The sequence below is a fragment of the Conger conger genome, chromosome 15, assembly GCF_963514075.1.
Source record: "Conger conger chromosome 15, fConCon1.1, whole genome shotgun sequence".
In the NCBI taxonomy this organism is placed as follows: Eukaryota; Metazoa; Chordata; class Actinopteri; order Anguilliformes; family Congridae; genus Conger; species Conger conger.
The window spans coordinates 39,455,644-39,474,847 of NC_083774.1; the positions used below are offsets into that span (position 1 = coordinate 39,455,644).

Genomic DNA, 19,204 nt, shown 5'->3' on the forward strand with positions numbered 1-19,204 from the left:
TCAATGTTTGATCTCCACCATTGTCTGCTCTTGTCATTTAAACGGGTTTGTTTGGGATATGTCCTTCCTGTGTCGACTTGTCAGAGAGAGATTGAAAGCAGCACAGAACTGGAGTTTTAACAACCTTCTGCGGCGGTCACTGCTGCAATTGGTTGTGAATGCATTACACTGATGTCAGTAGTGTATGTCTGTTGCAGAGTTTTTTGTGGGGCTTGGAATGCATGAATGGAATGGAATGTATATACATTAATTAGAAATGATTTTGGTAATAATTATATAATGATATTTAGCATAGACTATGCAATTAGTGGTGCAGTACATTATTAGTTAAAGTTGTGATCCTAATAGAGTCAGTATTCTGCAGTATATTTAAGAAAATTATTTTAATCAAGAACAGAAGTCATATTGCAACTATTCAGAGTATATAAGCTAATATAATTATTGTTTCTATTGACACATATTGCAATATATTTTTACTAATATATTTGTAAGATATATATTACAAAATATAATATGCATTTTCTCCACAATTTCCACAAACATACAATATTATATGTTTTCTGTAAGGGATGCTAACTTTATGCTACCATGATAATAACTTTACTGTAATAAGAGAGTTAGGTATTTGACATATTTTTCCAGATGTACTCCTTGAATGTTCTCATTGGCGATAAAAGTGTCTCATAAGTTTTACTTGAAAATGTCCATCAATCTCTTTTTTTCAGTTTCTTATTAACAACCTGCTCTGTGATTGGCTGAACCATGTAGTTTCTGTGTGAAAAGTGGTGACACATAATCACACATCTTCTTAGTTTCCATGCCTCCAATACTGCTGTCGTGAACTCTCCCAATTCCTGTATTGCTACAGTGACATTTCTACATGCAGATGCAATATGAAGGTTAGCCATCTTTTTTTCTTTTTTTTTCTTTTTTACATTTTTAAAAAAATTTTATTTACATTTACATTTTAGTCATTTGGCAAACGCTTTTAATCCAAAGCGACTTACTAGTGCATAGGTTCTTCCATAAGTTAAAGCATCACACCCATAACTAGTAAAATACACATGAAGTGCTGTTCTAAACAGATTTTTTTGGGGGGTTAGACAAGAGGGATATCGGAAAGGGGGGGGGGGGGATCAGGAGGGAGGACTAAGGTACAGTTTTATCATTTTTAAAGCCATCTTAAACAGTGCCTTTACAGAAACCAGACTGGGAGGCCCATCTCAAACAATGCATGGTATTTACAAGGTATGCCTAAGTCAGCAATTCACTTCAAGCTGCAATTACAGGATAGATAATCATGTGAACATTCACTAAACATTCAAGGTTCACCCCAAATTATTTTCACAGGGGCTTAGTAACCAGATCTGGGTCAAATATGTAATTGTTTTGGATTCAGATACTTTTATGTGCTTTATTGAGGCTACCTGGTGCAACAGAGCCAACCAGGGCCAGAAGGTGGGGTTCGCACCTTTTGAGAGTATTTCATCGCTACCAATACACAAGACAAGCTCAGTAAAGCGTAGTCAAGTATTTGAATGAAAAGATTATGGACACTTTGCCCCAGAATACTGATGTGATTGTGTTGATATTCGGGAGTGACCGTGGCATTGTAGTTGGAAAGGGACGTTGCTGTTCTGTTTTTCCAATGTAAATTTTCGGTGGATTCATAACCAGAAAAAGAGATCCATAGAGGTCCGTTATATCACGGTGAAATGAGTTTAGAAAAGTCGCCGAATCTCGAAAATTCATCATATTTCAGCGAAACAATCTAGAGTTTTTGGTGAACTGCCCCAGCTTTCCCCTTCACCATGCGGTTCAGAGAGAGGAATGCAAGATCCTCACATCTCTTTTTGTCACAACCAGGTTCCCTACCAAATAAAGCAGACCTACTGGTGGATCCTGCAATGGACCAGGAGCTGGAGAAACTGTAAGTGAAAGGCCAGTTCTTGCAAAAAGAAAAAGAAAGGAAAAACACCTTAAGATCCTACTGCTAACACCAGTATTTTTCTCAGACCAAGAGAATTTCCACTTTTCTATTGTACAGTAGAACTCAGAGATCTGAACCTCTGAAAACTGAAAAGTCTGGTCTACCGAATCAAGGTCTGGAATTGGAAGTATACATGAATACAAATTGATACAAAGTGTCTTGCTCAGGGACTGTGTGTTTATTATTATGAACAGTGGTAGTGTGGTGTGAGACTGTGTTTATTATTATGAACAGTGGTAGTGTGGTGTGAGACTGTGTGTTTATTATTATGAACAGTGGTAGTGTGGTGTGAGACTGTGTGTTTATTATTATGAACAGTGGTAGTGTGGTGTGAGACTGTGTGTTTATTATGAACAGTGGTAGTGTGGTGTGAGACTGTGTGTTTATTATTATGAACAGTGGTAGTGTGGTGTGAGACTGTGTGTTTATTATTATGAACAGTGGTAGTGTGGTGTGAGACTGTGTGTTTATTATTATTATGAACAGTGGTAGTGTGGTGTGAAACTGTGTGTTTATTATGAACAGTGGTAGTGTGGTGTGAGACTGTGTGTTTATTATGAACAGTGGTAGTGTGGTGTGAGACTGTGTTTATTATTATGAACAGTGGTAGTGTGGTGTGAGACTGTGTTTATTATTATGAACAGTGGTAGTGTGGTGTGAGACTGTGTGTTTATTATTATGAACAGTGGTAGTGTGGTGTGAGACTGTGTTTATTATTATTATGAACAGTGGTCGTGTGGTGTGAGACTGTGTGTTTATTATTATGAACAGCGGTAGTGTGGTGTGAGACTGTGTTTATTATTATGAACAGTGGTAGTGTGGTGTGAGACTGTGTGTTTATTATTATGAACAGTGGTAGTGTGGTGTGAGACTGTGTTTATTATGAACAGTGGTAGTGTGGTGTGAGACTGTGTGTTTATTATTATGAACGGTGGTAGTGTGGTGTGAGACTGTGTGTTTATTATTATTATGAACAGTGGTAGTGTGGTGTGAGACTGTGTGTTTATTATTATGAACAGTGGTAGTGTGGTGTGAGACTGTGTGTTTATTATTATGAACAGTGGTAGTGTGGTGTGAGACTGTGTGTTTATTATTATGAACAGTGGTAGTGTGGTGTGAGACTGTGTGTTTATTATTATGAACAGTGGTAGTGTGGTGAGGCGGCACGGATGGTGCAGTGGGTAGCACTGCCGCCTCACAGCAAGGAGGTCCTGGGTTCGAATCCCCGTCGGCCGGGGCCTCTCTGTGCGGAGTTTGCATGTTCTCCCCGTGTCTGCGTGGGTTTCCTCCGGGTACTCCGGTTTCCTCCCACAGTCCAAAGACATGCACGTTAGGCTGATTGGAGAGTCTAAATTGCCCGTAGGTATGAGTGTGTGAGTGAATGGTGTGTGTGCCCTGAGATAGCCTGGCGACCTGTCCAGGGTGTATTCCTGCCTTTCGCCCAATGTATGCTGGGATAGGCTCCAGCCCCCCTGCGACCCTGATCAGGATAAGCGGGTTCAGATAATGGATGGATGGATGGGTAGTGTGGTGTGAGACTGTGTGTTTTTTATGAACAGTGGTAGTGTGGTGTGAGACTGTGTGTTTTTTATGAACAGTGGTAGTGTGGTGTGAGACTGTGTGTTTATTATTATGAACAGTGGTAGTGTGGTGTGAGACTGTGTGTTTATTATTATGAACAGTGGTAGTGTGGTGTGAGACTGTGTGTTTATTATTATGAACAGTGGTAGTGTGGTGCGAGACTGTGTGTTTATTATGAACAGTGGTAGTGTGGTGTGAGACTGTGTTTATTATTATGAACAGTGGTAGTGTGGTGTGAGACTGTGTGTTTATTATGAACAGTGGTAGTGTGGTGTGAGACTGTGTGTTTATTATTATTATGAACAGTGGTAGTGTGGTGTGAGACTGTGTGTTTATTATTATGAACAGTGGTAGTGTGGTGTGAGACTGTGTGTTTTTTATGAACAGTGGTAGTGTGGTGTGAAACTGTGTGTTTTTTATGAACAGTGGTAGTGTGGTGTGAGACTGTGTGTTTATTATTATGAACAGTGGTAGTGTGGTGTGAGACTGTGTGTTTTTTATGAACAGTGGTAGTGTGGTGTGAGACGGTGTGTTTCTCTGCAGCGTCGCCCAGCTCTCGGTCAGCCCTGCCTCCCACAGCAGCAGCAGCGCCCCGGGGCAGAAGGACCCGCCCAGGAAGGCCTCGCCTCGTAAGTCCCTCTATCACCGCAAGAGGATGGAGATGGAGAGCGACGGCTCCAACGAGGAGACGGACTCCTCAGAGAACTGAACCCGCCCGCCCGGGACCGCCACACAACCAGAACCGTGGTCCCGCACCCATCCGGGTCAGCCCAGGCTCTGTTTCGCATGCACAGTGCAGAGCCAGCTTTACCTAGTGCCGGGGAGCACGAGATGCAGGACACCTCTCCGCAGTGGTCCTCACTCCTGGCCCTGGAGAGCCTTAATGTCAGCAACCAATTCAGACTTAAGAAACCTGGGTGAGGTGAGTTAACTGCTTTAATTAATCAATTAAGTGCTGAGTAAGAAACAAAAGCCAGCACACCCTGCGGCTCTCCAGGACCAGGAGTGAGGACCCCAGCACACCCTGCGGCTCTCCAGGACCAGGAGTGAGGACTCCAGCACACCCTGCGGCTCTCCAGGACCAGGAGTGAGGACCCCAGCACACCCTGCGGCTCTCCAGGACCAGGAGTGAGGACCCCAGCACACCCTGCGGCTCTCCAGGACCAGGAGTGAGGACCCCAGCACACCCTGCGGCTCTCCAGGACCAGGAGTGAGGACCCCAGCACACCCTGCGGCTCTCCAGGACCAGGAGTGAGGACCCCAGCACACCCTGCGGCTCTCCAGGACCAGGAGTGGGGACCACTGCATCACAGCTTCAGAATGATCACAATGACAAATACACTCATCTGTGAATCTTTTAGCTCATATTTAATCATTCATAATAATTACAAATAACATAATTAATATTACAATGAAATGGTTGTGTGTATGTATGCCTATTGTATATAGTGTTTAGAATTATTATCTGTACCAAAAATCAAGTGCAGCAGTGGGTGTGCAGTGCTGCTTGTCAGTTACACCTTGGGAGCAGTAGAGGGCGCTATCAACACAGGTTCAAATATGTAATATTCATACCTTATCTTCCAGTTTTACAATATATAATGAAACTGCAAGGTTAAGAAATCTATGGTTTTTCAGTTTGGGCAAACTGATGGGCAGTGTCACAATCACTACTGGTAATTGAAAGCAATAGAGCTTCAGAACCCAGAATTTTGAAAATATTGTATCTTACAAAAACTCCTTCCTTCGCTGTGATCCCCCAGCTACCTGTCACCCTCTGCCTTGTCCTTGTCTGAATAAAATGGAAGAAATACGCCAGGAAGACTTTCTGTTCTCGTTTGGCAGACACTCTTATCCAAAGCAAGGCAGTGCGCTTCTGTGCTCATTATTAAGGGAAAGCTGATTCTTACACAGCATTTAAGTGATTCAATTCTCACAATTTCAAGGCACATATGCAATATGTGTACAGGGTTATTTATTTTAATCTTGGAAAAGAGGGACACAATAATGCAATGTATAAACACGATGTCAGATTTGCCAGATTTAGCTATTGGGGCTAAGCTGCAACTCCCGGGCAGGCTGATGGAAGCAGAAGCAGAAAAGAACATAAAAGCACATGAACAGTAAAGTATACGCATGATTAAGTCCCCAGTAAGCACACAGCACCATGTAGCACAGCACCAATCAAGCAACACATACTATATACACAGCTCAACACAGCATATACAGTGGCAGAGAAATCTCAAATTATATTTATCAAATATAAGGGTACTGATAACAACATCCCAGATGGCAATGACGTCACAGACACTAACATCACAGTAGAAACTGGACCAATTTATGTATGAAAAATCTTTTGATTGTCCAATAACCAGTTTAACCCCTTCAGTTTCAGCAGGGCTGGGCTGATGTGGGTTTTATTGTATTCATGCCTTTTTTCACGGTGCAACTCTCAATCACTATGGCTGCTTGAAAGCGTTAAAACTCACGGTTCTATCTGTATGACCAATTTTGCAATGCCATTGCTTTGGCGAGAACAGTTTGTTATTTTGTAATGTGGGTGGCAAAACAAGGGTGGGGATTTTGGAAATCCACTACACGAATCAGTGTTCTTTTCACGGCAAGGCTCCAGCGAAACAAATACATTTACATTACATTATTGGCATTTGGCAGACGCTCTTATCCAGAGCAACATACAGTTGATTAGACTAAGCAGGAGACAATCCTCCCCTGGTTAAGGGCCTTGCTCAAGGGCCCAGCAGCTGTGCGGATCTTATTGTGGCTACATTGGGATTAGAACCCCTGACCTTGCATGTCCCAGTCCTTTACCTTAACCACTATGCTACAGGCCGCCCTACATAATGGTTTCTAATTCTAATAACGTGCTAACTTGGAGAAACGTCGATAGAATGTCCATTGTTTACTTAGAATTTCACTGGAGGAATTATCATTGTTGACATTTTCTCCATTGCATACTCCTACAAAAGTACTTAGAAGTGCTGTTATCTACGTTTTGTAAAGGGTCCCTGGAACATGGTGAGCTCACGTATGAGGTTCTTTGACCAGTAACCATTACATTATATTATATTACATTACATTACATTATTGGCATTTGGCAGACGCTCTTATCCAGAGCGACGTACAGTTGATTAGACTAAGCAGGAGAAACCTGGAGCAATGCAGGGTTAAGGGCCTTGCTCAAGGGCCCAACAGCTGTGGGGCTACCCCGGGATTAGAACCACCAACCTTGCGTGTTACATTACATTACATTATTGGCATTTGGCAGACGCTCTTATCCAGAGCGACGTACGACAAAGTGCATATCCATAACCAGGGATAAGTTCGCTGAAAGACCCTAGAGGGAAGTACAATTTGAACTGCTACCTGTACAACAAAGATAAGGACGAGGGCCAATTTTTTTTATTTTTTTTTAAACAAGAAACAAACAAACAGAGCAAAAGTGACCAAAGTTAACTATCAAAACACTGCTTACCTAGCCAACTAAAAAATACTGATACACAAAGCAAGTCACAGAGACAACAATTAAGGTTCACAGGGAGGTAGGGAGGGATGGGGAGAGGTGCTGCTTGAAGAGGTGTGTCTTCAGCTTGCGTTTGAAGGTGGGGAGAGATTCTACAGTTCTGACCTCAACGGGGAGTTCGTTCCACCACCGTGGAGCCAGAACAGACAGTAGTCGTGAGCGTGAGGTGGAGGTTCGGAGAGGGGGAGGTGCCAAGCGGCTTGTGGAGGCTGAACGAAGAGGTCTGGCAGGGGTGTAGGGTCTGGTGATTTTTTGTAGATAAGCTGGGGAAGACCCCTTAACTGCTTGGAAGGCTAGCACCAATGTTTTGAATTTGATGCGAGCCATGACAGGCAGCCAGTGGAGGGTAGTAAGCAGGGGGGTGACGTGCGAGTATTTGGGAAGGTTGAAGACCAGACGAGCTGCTGCATTCTGGATGCATTCTGGTGTCCCAGTCATTTACCTTAACCACTACACTACAGGCCGCCCCATAATGCACTTGCTAGGTATAGGCATTCCCCCAATCTGTACAGTATAATTTCTGCTCATTTCTGCTAGACCTGTACACCATTTTAGCAAATTATATAATGTTTCCAGTGGTGTATAGTTTATAGACTTGCATGAAATAACAGCATTATTTTTTGCCTGTGTAACGGAATCATAGCATTTTCAATACGCAAGCTGAGACATTTTGCAATGCCTATGTCTAAATAGAGGAGTTCCTTTGGGGGATTTCCAAGGAATCTTGGAATCTCTGAGTGAATATTTCCTTGGAAGACAGTGAAAACACCTTTGACTCCACAATAGAGGGCATTTCCAGTGATGTGACCCCATTTTATATTATTTTGTCAAGATAAAAAGTTTGTATAATTAGTAATACGGTGTTTTACACCTCATAATATCATTTATTTTCCATGTGTCCTTTTGGAGTCTCCAGATGTCCTTTTTGGAAAACTGCCAAAACATAGCTTTGAAAAAACTATGTAGGCTGCTCATTCTTAGTGATATTGTCATCCATTTGAAAGGGGATTTGTCCAGTGATGGGATTTGGCTCCATTTGCTTCTAAGCGCACCAGACACAGCCACAATTATCTATATCCGCTCAAATACAGAAAATATTTCAATGAGGAAAAAAAGCTTCCACTTTCACTGTGTTTGAGCTTCTGCAACTTTGTTTTTTAAATATTCAGAGTAAAACAGACTAAAGGGTTACATTTCGAAGGAGACCAGGGGCCTCATTTATAAAACTGTGCTTAGGATTCACGTTCGGTTGCGGTTCGGTTGCGTAAGCATGAAACCTAGGACGTGCGTACGCAAAACAATATTCTGATTTATAAAACAATGCATACGCACGTCCCACGCCAGTTTTCCTTTAGAAATCACAATCAACTCTAAATGTGGCGCAACTTTGCCAGCTTCATGTCCCGCCCACAGTTGCCTATAAATAGGCAGTGAAACACCCCTAATGAATATGCATTTCACGAAGACGACAATGGCAAACACTGAAAAGAAGGCCAAGAAAAGGGATTTCAGCCATTTGATTGCCTCTGAAAAGCTACAGGTGTGGGAATTATCCTGATTGATTGTAAATGACGAACAGTTCTCCACAACGAATGTGATGATGACGATGATAATAATAATAATAATAATAGTAATACACGTTATTTGTCTAGCACCATTGAAAACACAGTTACAAAATTAAGAGATAAAACGAACAAAAATCCATAACAATAAACACATGATAAAACATAATATTTGAATATGATAACAATATATGAAACTATGCACTCGACTGACGCATTGTAAACGGCATCAGTGCAGCGCAATTTGTCCGACTGTTTACCATATTATTTATGAGAATACATTTAATAACATGAAGTATTGTTTAACAATTCGTCTACATATTTGAGGGATTATTTTACAACAACATCTCCGTTTATATTTATCATCCTAAATCATATTTTTTGGGCACTCCAGGGAGCATCAATCAAGCAGCTGTTTGTTTATTCGTTGTAAGAGAGGCTTTTATCCGTTTTTGCAAATTAACTTCATATATGATACGTGAGAGGTAATATTTCATTACATTACATGACATTACATGGCATTTAGCAGACGCTCTTATCCAGAGCGACGTACAACAAAGTGCAAATTAAACACAAGGGGTCTCATTCATGAAACGTTAGTAAGTCTATGTGCAGATTTGCACATAAACGTCCACGCTACTAAAAACCTACTCCGGATTCATGAACGCCGTGGGAAACCCAGATCTGATCGTAAACACATGTGTATGATCATGAATGCCAATCCATCGTAAAGTGAAAGCGCGCTCCCGGTAATCAGCAATTAGCATAAATCCCCGCCCATGAATAGACAATGATTGCCATATAAGGAGGTGTAGACGCATCCAGTCGACCTGTCAGTCATCATGGCGCAAACAAGGAAAGAGAGAAAAAATATATATATAAATCCTTTTCCGAAGTGGAGATCGAAATCATCTTGGGTGAAATATATTTTATTGGGTAAAAAATATTTCATTTTGTTCTATCAGTAGTGGTGTTGTGACAGGGACAGGCAAAGCGAAGGCCTGGAAGGAGGTGACAGATGCTGTTAATGTTGCCTCTGTTGACAATAGAACCATATCCGAGGTGAAACGTAAATGGTTGACATGAAACTGGAGGCAAAGAAACGCATAAGCGCACAAAAAAAACATGCATCAGCCACAGGAGGAGGAGGCTCACAGGCACAAATATCACCTGCTGACGAGCGCATCGCTGGCATTATTGGGGAGACCTCTCTGTTAGGAATTATACCTGACGGAGACACCGACATGCCTCCACTGGAGACAACATCAAACCCAGATGGTAAGGTGATAATTGTTGTATCATAATACATTCTGAAAACCATCACTGATAGCTTAGTGGTTAGTGTAGTTTAACCTAGGTCGTACAGTCCCACCAAACAAACAGAACATTTGTGGGGGTTTCTCTTCGGATTGAATGAAGTGGAAACGGGAAACCAGTAATGTTATATTGTGCGATATGGTGCGTAATGGATATCAGTGTCGGAATGTAGAGCTATTTAACATTCATTTCAAGAAAGGATACGGATAACGTATAGCCCACTGCAGTTTTGTATGCATCGTCTTCAAATTATTTGAATCTTAATAGCCTAAAGCTCTGTTTTATACTGTACAGCTCCAAACAACTCTTCAAGGGTTCTGAATTTCTGTATGTTTACACTAGGACTCGGAACTGTACTGTCCTCCCAGGTCCACTTTTACATGTGTTCTTGTGTTTGATTTGCACTTTGTTGTACGTCGCTCTGGATAAGAGCGTCTGCTAAATGCCACGTAATGTAACGTAATGTAATGTAAAAATAAGTCAGTCTACAGCCAATGTAGTAAATCAAACATTTTTCAAATAAGATTTATTTAATGTTTCTTTCAAATGAAAAAAGAGCCACACATAAAACGAAAAAAAACAAACGTTGTGTCATATTTCTAGCTGGCGAGTGCTCCTCCCATGATGTGGCTCCACCACCTGCTGCCGCCGCTGCTGCTCCTGCTGCACCCAGGTACCGACGCCGAAGAGGTGATCCGGCTGTCCTTACGGATGAGGTCCTGAGGAATCAAGAAAGTCTACTTACAGCAGTCAACCAAATCAACACGTCCCTCCAAGAAATTAACACCAGCTTGAAGGAAATCTGCAAGGCACTTTTGTGTCCTCAACAATAAAGTGTTATGTTGTCAGTATTGTGTGATGTCTGTGTTTATCCTGGGAAAACACTTATTTACTACAAGATAATCAAGCTACTCTCTTTTACTCTGATAATTAAATATAGCCTATTTGTATACATTTTAAAGAGCATGACCTGAAAATGAACTGAGGTAGCCTACTGAAACAGGATGTTGTATATAAATATAAAACAAAATACAAATGAAACTAACTTTTTGCAAAGCTTGTCGGCCTAAAATGTGCACAGCTTATTCAGTCTTAGCAACACTTACCTTAAAATTGCTCTACAAGTCGCTGGCGTGTCTGTATAGCAGCCGCATTTCGAGGCCCAAGAGCTGGTTCCGGAGGCAGTCGTTCCTCTGCATTGGGGACTTCAGGCAGGGGAAGGCCCTGTTTAATGGCCACATTGTGCAGGACACAGCAGGCTAATATTATTTTGCACACCTTCCCGGGTGCATAAAGAAGGGTACCACCTTTATTGTCCAGGCAGATCCATCTTGCCTTCAAGACCCCGTTTGTGCGCTCCACAACGGCCTGAGTAGCAGCGTGTGCCTCACAGATCAGTTGCACATTAACGGAATGAAAGTTTTCCCGGTTTATGTAAGCAAATGCATCACAAAGAATGTGTAATCTATTGAGTTGATTTTCATAGATAATTCACAATCATGAACCTAATCTGGATCTTAAACCTGCTAATTGCCAACTAATTTAACTAAATGTATTATATTTTTAATTGTCATGTTCATATCATGTGTTTCAAAGGCATCTGCGTATTGTTTACATAACAGAGCGCAATATGATTAAAAACGTAAATTTCCAATAGTGACAAGCATTATTTATGTGCATTCTTGAATTTACACAAGCACTACGCGTGGTCAGCAGCAGGTGTAGATTTTGTTAGTAGCTACGAAAAGATCGGAGCTACTAAAATATTGATGAATGCCAAAAACCCGTAAATTTCCCTCTACTCGCATTTTACACACAAATTCGTTCAGCTCACGTTTCATGAATGAGACCCAAGAAGTGCAGAGGACCTGAGAGGACAGTATAGTTCCGAGTCCTAGTGTAAACATGCAGAAAATCAGAACCCTTTAAGAGTACAATCAACAACAATCAATTTCGATTTATTTTACACAGTGGTATCTGTTGTGTATCATTTTCGACTTCTCTCGTCGCCAAATGTTGTGTTGCACTTAGGAAGGGAGAGAACCCGTATAGCGAGATTCAACAATACAACACTTTAATAAGTATAACAGGGACGAAGCACGTCCTTATAGCAGCCATACCCAGCCACAACTCCCGGCAAATCTTTATACCTTTTTACATCCTGTTTCACTTCCAGTTTTCCTGGGCTTACGTCACGAGCATTAAAGGCACAGTTTCTCATTTCTCCAGTTAATGTGCGTACGCATGGGTCAGAGTTTCCGTGGAGAACCGCACATTTTCCCGTCAAGTTCGTTTTTTATAAATGCCAAAGTTTGCTTAGAAAGTGGCGTACGCATTCTTTTGTGCCTACGCAACGTTTATAAATGAGGCCCCAGGACTATGACTGTAGTCAAACAAATTCGTGAGCATTTGATTTTGGCTGTCATTTTTAAGCTTGTGTTCAGAAAATGGGATACTTTTCTTCTTCTTCTTCACGCTATAGCGTGCCTCCCCGTTCCCGAACAAGCGCGGCGTTTCAATACATGAATGGCCTTAAAGCGAAAGTTACCGTTGTCGCGTTTGTCTTTTAAAACGCCCGTATATACGTATATAATTTAAAAGTCCCGTAAGGGACAATTATCTCCGTTATAGATAGATACATAGATAGATAGGAGAGATTGAATAAATGTTACATTCCATAATATTAACAGTCAAATTTGACACGGAACACCATATTTTTTTCGAGACCTTCAGAATTGGTTTTGTTGTGTTTCGATATAGCTGTTTTTGAGGACATCATGAAGCTGTGTTCCAATACAGATAGGTAGATGGCATTTATTACACATGTATTTATTACTTGGAAACGGGCCAGATTTGACCCTCACACAACAGAAGGGTTAGCATTATTTTGAACCTGAAAGTGTTTCTCGCGGTAACCTAACCTGCTACAAGATCTTCACACTTATCTCGGTGTGCTTATAAGGGAAATAGCCGAGCTACAGCTAAGTGCCGTCAATGGAAGTCGCAGCAATAATCGCACTTTTGTCTTTGACATAATCCGCAAGGCTATAAGAATTCGAGCAGATGCCAAATATGTTAAATAAAAGGACGATATATGTTGTGTACTAAACTTACATTTAACGTTTGTAGAACCACTCTTGGAATCCTTTAATTTATGCTGTTTGGACGACACGGGCAACATGTTTTTATGTGAGCAAGCACATCATTACTCAGTGAAAATGTAATAGGTTTAGAATTCTGCTCAGATAATAGCAAAAAAAGTGCATTTAGAATTCATTAAATTAAATAAATATACGGAATTAGGAGACGTGGGGGTAGGTTCCTTTGTTCCGAAGAGGAACGGGTCTTCAGCGATGATCAGCCAATAGTGGACTACACAATTTGGTCTATTAGCGGCCTCCAATGAGATTCAGTCTAGCGTCATTCGCAAAGAAGTGCCTCAATATTTGCATACAGACCTTTTATAAAGCAGACGCAAGGGTAGCGCGGGATTATTCGTGTTTCCTCGTCTCTAGAAAAATGCCTGAGCCCGCAAAAGCTGCGCCCAAGAAGGGGTCGAAGAAAGCCGTCACTAAGACCGCTGGGAAAGGAGGGAAGAAGCGTAGAAAGTCCAGGAAGGAGAGCTACGCTATCTACGTGTACAAGGTCTTGAAGCAAGTGCATCCTGATACCGGCATTTCATCCAAGGCTATGGGCATCATGAACTCGTTTGTGAACGACATATTTGAGCGTATTGCTGGCGAGTCTTCCCGTTTGGCTCACTACAACAAGCGTTCTACCATTACTTCAAGGGAGATCCAGACTGCAGTGCGCCTTCTGCTGCCAGGAGAGCTGGCCAAACACGCAGTGTCAGAGGGCACCAAAGCTGTCACGAAGTACACCAGCTCCAAGTAATCTAGCGCAGTGATGCTTTACCCAAAGGCTCTTTTAAGAGCCACCCATGTTTTTTACGAAAAGCAGAATTTCCGTGTCGTTTTCATAACGTTGTTTTCTTATATACATAGCGGTAGCTGCTGTATAGGCAGCACGGTAACTGGTGACTGCTTTTAAAATTTTTCCATTTATTTCACCATTTGGTGGGTGGGTCATGCACATGCAGGAGCTCCCCAAGCAATTCTGCTCTTATGTAGAATCAGGATTGCTCCTTGGGTTGGGGATTCCTTACATTACATTACATTATTGGCATTTGGCAGATGCTCTTATCCAGAGTGACGTACAGTTGATTAGACTAAGCAGGCGACAATCCTCCCCTGGAGCAATGCAGGGTTAAAGGCCTTGCTCAAGGGCCCAACAGCTGTGCGGATCTTATTGTGGCTACACTGGGATAGGAATACACCCTGGACAGGTCGCCAGTCCATCGCAGGGCACACACACCATTCAATCACACTCATACTTACAGGCAATTTAGACTTTCAATCAGCCTAACCTGCATGCCTTTAGACCAGGGGTATCCGACTAAATTTCAAAGAGGTCCAGTTAGGGAAAATCTCCAAGCAAAGGTCCGGAACATCATAATGTCTAACTTGCGTTATGACAACGCCTGTAATCAACAATGGACTGTTAAATGAAGGAAAATACAAGTTAAAAAACATTTCAACAACATTTATTGTTAACATTGAAACATAATACGCTACTTTAGATATAGCCTGTGTACAATCTTCTTCCATCATCAAGTTAAAGAAGGGCTACATTTAAAAATGAAAGAGAATAAATAAAATAGCTAAATTGTGAATCTTAAAACAAAGATTCACAATTTAATTTCAGAAAAAATAAAATAAAGTGTAGCAGCAGCTTGAGTTTCCCTTTTTCTTTAACTTTCACATCTCGACTTAACAGTGTCAACCAATTTTACAACGGATAGATCTCAAAACATCTTAACAATTTTACAGTTTCTCTTTCTTTCCCTCTTATATTCCACTTCCCCACTTTCTGTTGTTCAGTGAGAGAATTGAGCTCTAGCTTGTCCTGCCAGGATTTAAAATCTGGGCTCAAATGGTGTCAGGGCCATTCTCATACACCTGTGCAGGTGCTCATTGGTGAGCCTGGAACAATATTTCGTTTTAATTATGTTCATGGTGGAGAAAGCTGCCTCACAGCTGTATGTGGAGCCAAACATGGTCAAGATGTACAGGGCTACTTTCCTCAGACCTGGGAAAGCTGTCTCAGAGACCATTTGGAGCCAGAAAGTGGCAGGGTCAGTTCTTCCAAACTGCTTTTTCAGGGCCACATCTGCTTGGAGATTAACCAGTTGCATCTGGAGAGGCCCAGCATTTGCCCACTTGAAGTGCTGTGTGACTTCCTTTGAGAACCCTCTGACATCGGTGATGAGAAATGGGTTCTGAATGAACATGGTGAGCTGCTCTCCAAAGCTGAAGCTGTCAAAACGTTTCCTGAAGTTTTCAATCAGCTTATCAACAAAGTCAACAAAAAAAGACATCTCTCTGTCCCTGAACCTGTTCCTGCACTGCTGGGAAGTGTGCAAAGTCTCCCTGCAGGTCTTCTTTGAACACCTCAGGTTTCCTCTGAAAGGAGCGGACAGCTGTCATCAGTTTACAAATTGAATTACCCTTGCCCTGTAGCTTCAAATTTAGTTCATTCAGGTGTGAAGTGATATCATCCAAAAAGGCCACATTTCCCATCTTTTTCTCATCATTTAAAAAGAGAGAAAAGTGTGTTGCTTTCTGACTTGTCAGCTCTGCCAAGAAAGCCATTAATTCCCTTCTGATGGACCAAAATCGCTCCAACAACCTGCCTTTGCTGAGCCATCTCACATTGTTGTGAAGCAAAAGATCATCAGCATTTGCATTAACTTCTCTGAGTAATTCCCTGAGCATGCGATGCTGACAAGAAAAGGATACCCTGAGAAAATTGATCATTTTCATTATTGTGTTCCTCACCTCAGCATGCTCATCTGACAGGGTGGAGCATAGGACAGATTGATGAATGATGCAATGGTAAGAGATTAGCTCAGGATTGTCCTTTTTCATTCTTGCCACAGCTCCTTTCTCTCTGCCTATCATGGCAGGGGCTCCATCTGTGGTTATTGAAACCACCTGGTTTGGATCTATTCCTCGCTTTGTTAACATCTCCTTAATGGCCAGGTAGATGTCCTCTCCTCTTGTACTGGTCTGAAGGGAAGTTACACCTAACAGGTCTTCACAGAACTCATTCTTGTCTTTGTTGAGGAACCTTGCATAAACTAACAGCTGAGCATTGTCAGACACATCAGTGGACTCATCTACAGCCAATCCTACGCATGGTGTCTTATGAATGGCTTCATCCAGCTGGGCTAGCACATCCTGGGCTAATATTTCATTTTTCTTTGTGGCTGATGATGCTGACATGGGTATTTGCTTTATTTTATCACAAAGCTCTTCTTTTTGTTTACCCTCAAGTAATGTTTCAGCTACTGCATGCATGCACTCCTTGACAACACCTACGTCTGTAAAGGGCTTTTTGTGTTGACCTAAAATCCAAGCAACTTTGAGGGAACATTCATGAGCACGTTGTTGGGCAATGAATGAATGTGTTAAGATCCTGGTGGATTGATCGTATTGGGCTCTGAGACTGCTAATTTTCTGGGACCTCAGTTCAGAATGGGGTGGGTATGATTGTTCAAAAGCTTTGTGCTTTGTCTCATAGTGGCGTTTCACATTGCCACTTTTAATAAGTGCCACGGTCTCTGAACATATGAGACACACTGGTTTTGTGCTCCCGACGGGAAGAATGAACATGTATGCGTCGGTCCATTCCGTCTTGAAAGCTGTTTTCGCTGTCTACTTTTCTCGTCTTAGAAAGCGCCTACATCTCCTGACTCCCACTCACTTGCCTGTCCGTCTTCTCTCCCTGTATCGTTACTTGTATCGTTAATCTTCTCGCCTGTCACTCGCCTCGCCTTTTTCTTCTATCTGCATTCAGAGTCACTCACAATGTTGATCGCTTTGAATGCACAGATTTGATTGGCTGAGTAGCATCACGTGGGTGGGTTGACTCGCACGCGATTGGTTTGGTCAACTAATCCAGTGCCGTAAACTGAAATCGCGAAAGCTGTGCCGCTTAAAATATAATAAAATAAAAATCTTTTAATAATTTGTTGACTATTGGTCCGGGTCCGTATGGGATGGCGTCTGGGTCCGGACTCGGACCGCGGTCCGCCTGTTAGTGACCCCAGCTTCAGACTGTGGGAGGAAACCGGAGCACCCGGAGGAAACCCACACAAACACTGGGAGAACATGCAAACTCCCTACATGAATACAATAACTTGAAAATTGAATGAAAGAAACAAGTTGGCGACACGCTATGTAAAAATAAATTAAGCCTATACAGGTCTTTGTGAATATGGTGATCAGCACTTGGATGTGTAAATAAGATGCATTGTCAAATTACGTTGTAAATGTACTATGACGTTGATATGATCAAACATTTAAAATGAATTGTACTGTATTTTATGGATCACGATTAATAAAGCTCTTTAAAAATCCAAGTAATTTTGGTTTAATGTAGCCTATTCGTTTGACTGCAGCAATGAAACTCACCAAGAGACACTTGCGAGACTTACACCCGCACCTCATACTTAAAAAGTAACCGAACTACACCAGTTCACCGTCAATTAAAGTCGCTGTATTACTCGCTTCTTTGTATGCATCGACGTGATGGTAACATGATTTAAAATGATACGCAGAGGTGTATGAAGTCGCCACGTAAACATAAACGTTTGTAGAAAACCACCTTTTTGGATTTATTTGTGTAGCCTATTGCTTTGGCGGCACAGGCATGACGAACAAATGTTCACGTTTTTACCTGTTTAACATGGTTTAAAGCAAATTATTACTGAGAGAGTGTGTAATAGACTTTGCTTAGAATGTAGCTAACAGCAAAGTTGCCTACGTTAAGAATTAATAAAAATTAAGAAGTGGAAGAATTTATCACAAGCGGATTAAAAGAAAGTGTTTCCTTTGTTCAAAATGAGTAAAACCGTTCGTTTTGCATACCCGCCGTATTCAACCAATACATTTTGTAAATAGCATGGTGGACAAACAGCTTCCAATGAGAACTGGTCTGACGTCATTGGTAAAAGGGCCATGCAAATTTGCATAGATCCCTGGGCAAACACTTTAATTACGGGACGGGATCACGTACTCGTCACATGAACGTGCGAAATGCCTGAGCAAGTGAAAGCGCCCAAGAAGGGCTCAAAGAAAGCCGTCTCCAAGACTACTGCGAAGGGAGGAAAGAAACGCAGAAAGCCCAGGAAGGAGAGCTATGCTATCTACGTGTACAAGGTGTTGAAGCAAGTGCATCCTGATACCGGCATTTCATCCAAGGCCATGGGCATCATGAACTCCTTTGTCAACGATATTTTTGAGCGCATTGCTGGTGAGTCTTCCCGGTTGGCTCACTACAACAAGCGTTCTACCATCAGCTCGAGGGAGATCCAGACTGCAGTGCGCCTTCTGCTGCCAGGAGAGCTGGCCAAACATGCAGTGTCTGAGGGCACCAAGGCCGTCACCAAGTACACTAGCTCCAAGTAATCTGATTCAACAAATCAAACCAAAGGCTCTTTTAAGAGCCACCCACATTTTCTATTAAAAGAGCCATGAACTAATTTCCTAGTTGAACTAATGCGCGTCCAAATGAAAGTCAGTTGAAGTTATGCTTAAGGTTTTAGAGATTTGCAGCCAGCTTTTTGGAGCATTGATGCCACCAATTGGAAAAAAATGCATTGTCACCTCAGACCTCAGCCAATTGGATATCATTGAACATTGAACATGAGTCACTCGCTTGGCGTGAATGGCGTACATATTAGTGTTCTTGAACAGAACAACCTTGCTGACCTCCTGCAGAGCCATAACCGCTGAGCTTTGGAAGCGAAGATGAGCGATTTCTCGATCTATTCTTCTGGTTGCGGCGGATTTCTCGCAAAGCTGCAGTAACAGGACTGTAACGGTTAGATTTTTCTACGTCGATGTTACGTGCTGCTTCCGGGGAGCTTTGCACCCTGGTAGACCATCCCAGATTGATGATTGGATAGGCTTTTGTGGATCTTCATTGGCCCTGAACCTGCCTTCATTCTCCTTGCCTATTGGATCGTTTCTTCAGCCGCCAAAAATTTAAACTTTATCAGCCTTTCACAATGTCACGCGTGACTAGAGTAAAAAGACAGAAACAGTTTAAATGCGGTATAACGTGGGACCGATTGATAATTTTGTATAG

General features: G+C 42.0%; 3 protein-coding genes across 3 annotated transcripts in view; all 3 read left to right on the forward strand.

The window, feature by feature from the left end:
• cstpp1 (centriolar satellite-associated tubulin polyglutamylase complex regulator 1) overlaps positions 1–5,389 on the forward strand; it is a 59,657-nt gene extending 54,268 nt beyond the window's left edge. Inside the window, exons 8-9 of the mRNA XM_061222349.1 lie at positions 1,867–1,930; positions 4,115–5,389. Of these exons, the coding sequence (XP_061078333.1) occupies positions 1,867–1,930; positions 4,115–4,280 (230 nt within the window). The 3' untranslated portion in view covers positions 4,281–5,389. The remainder of the gene's footprint in view (positions 1–1,866; positions 1,931–4,114) is intronic.
• Positions 5,390–13,510: 8,121 nt separating this feature from the next.
• On the forward strand, positions 13,511–13,887 carry LOC133111410 (histone H2B). Its single transcript, XM_061221743.1, has one exon. It carries the CDS (start codon positions 13,511–13,513, stop codon positions 13,883–13,885), a length of 375 nt encoding a protein of 124 aa, XP_061077727.1. The 3' UTR covers positions 13,886–13,887.
• A 4,263-nt stretch (positions 13,888–18,150) lies between these two features.
• Positions 18,151–18,527, forward strand: LOC133112084 (histone H2B-like). Its single transcript, XM_061222771.1, has one exon. It carries the CDS (start codon positions 18,151–18,153, stop codon positions 18,520–18,522), a length of 372 nt encoding a protein of 123 aa, XP_061078755.1. The 3' UTR covers positions 18,523–18,527.
• The last annotated feature ends 677 nt before the right edge of the window (positions 18,528–19,204 follow it).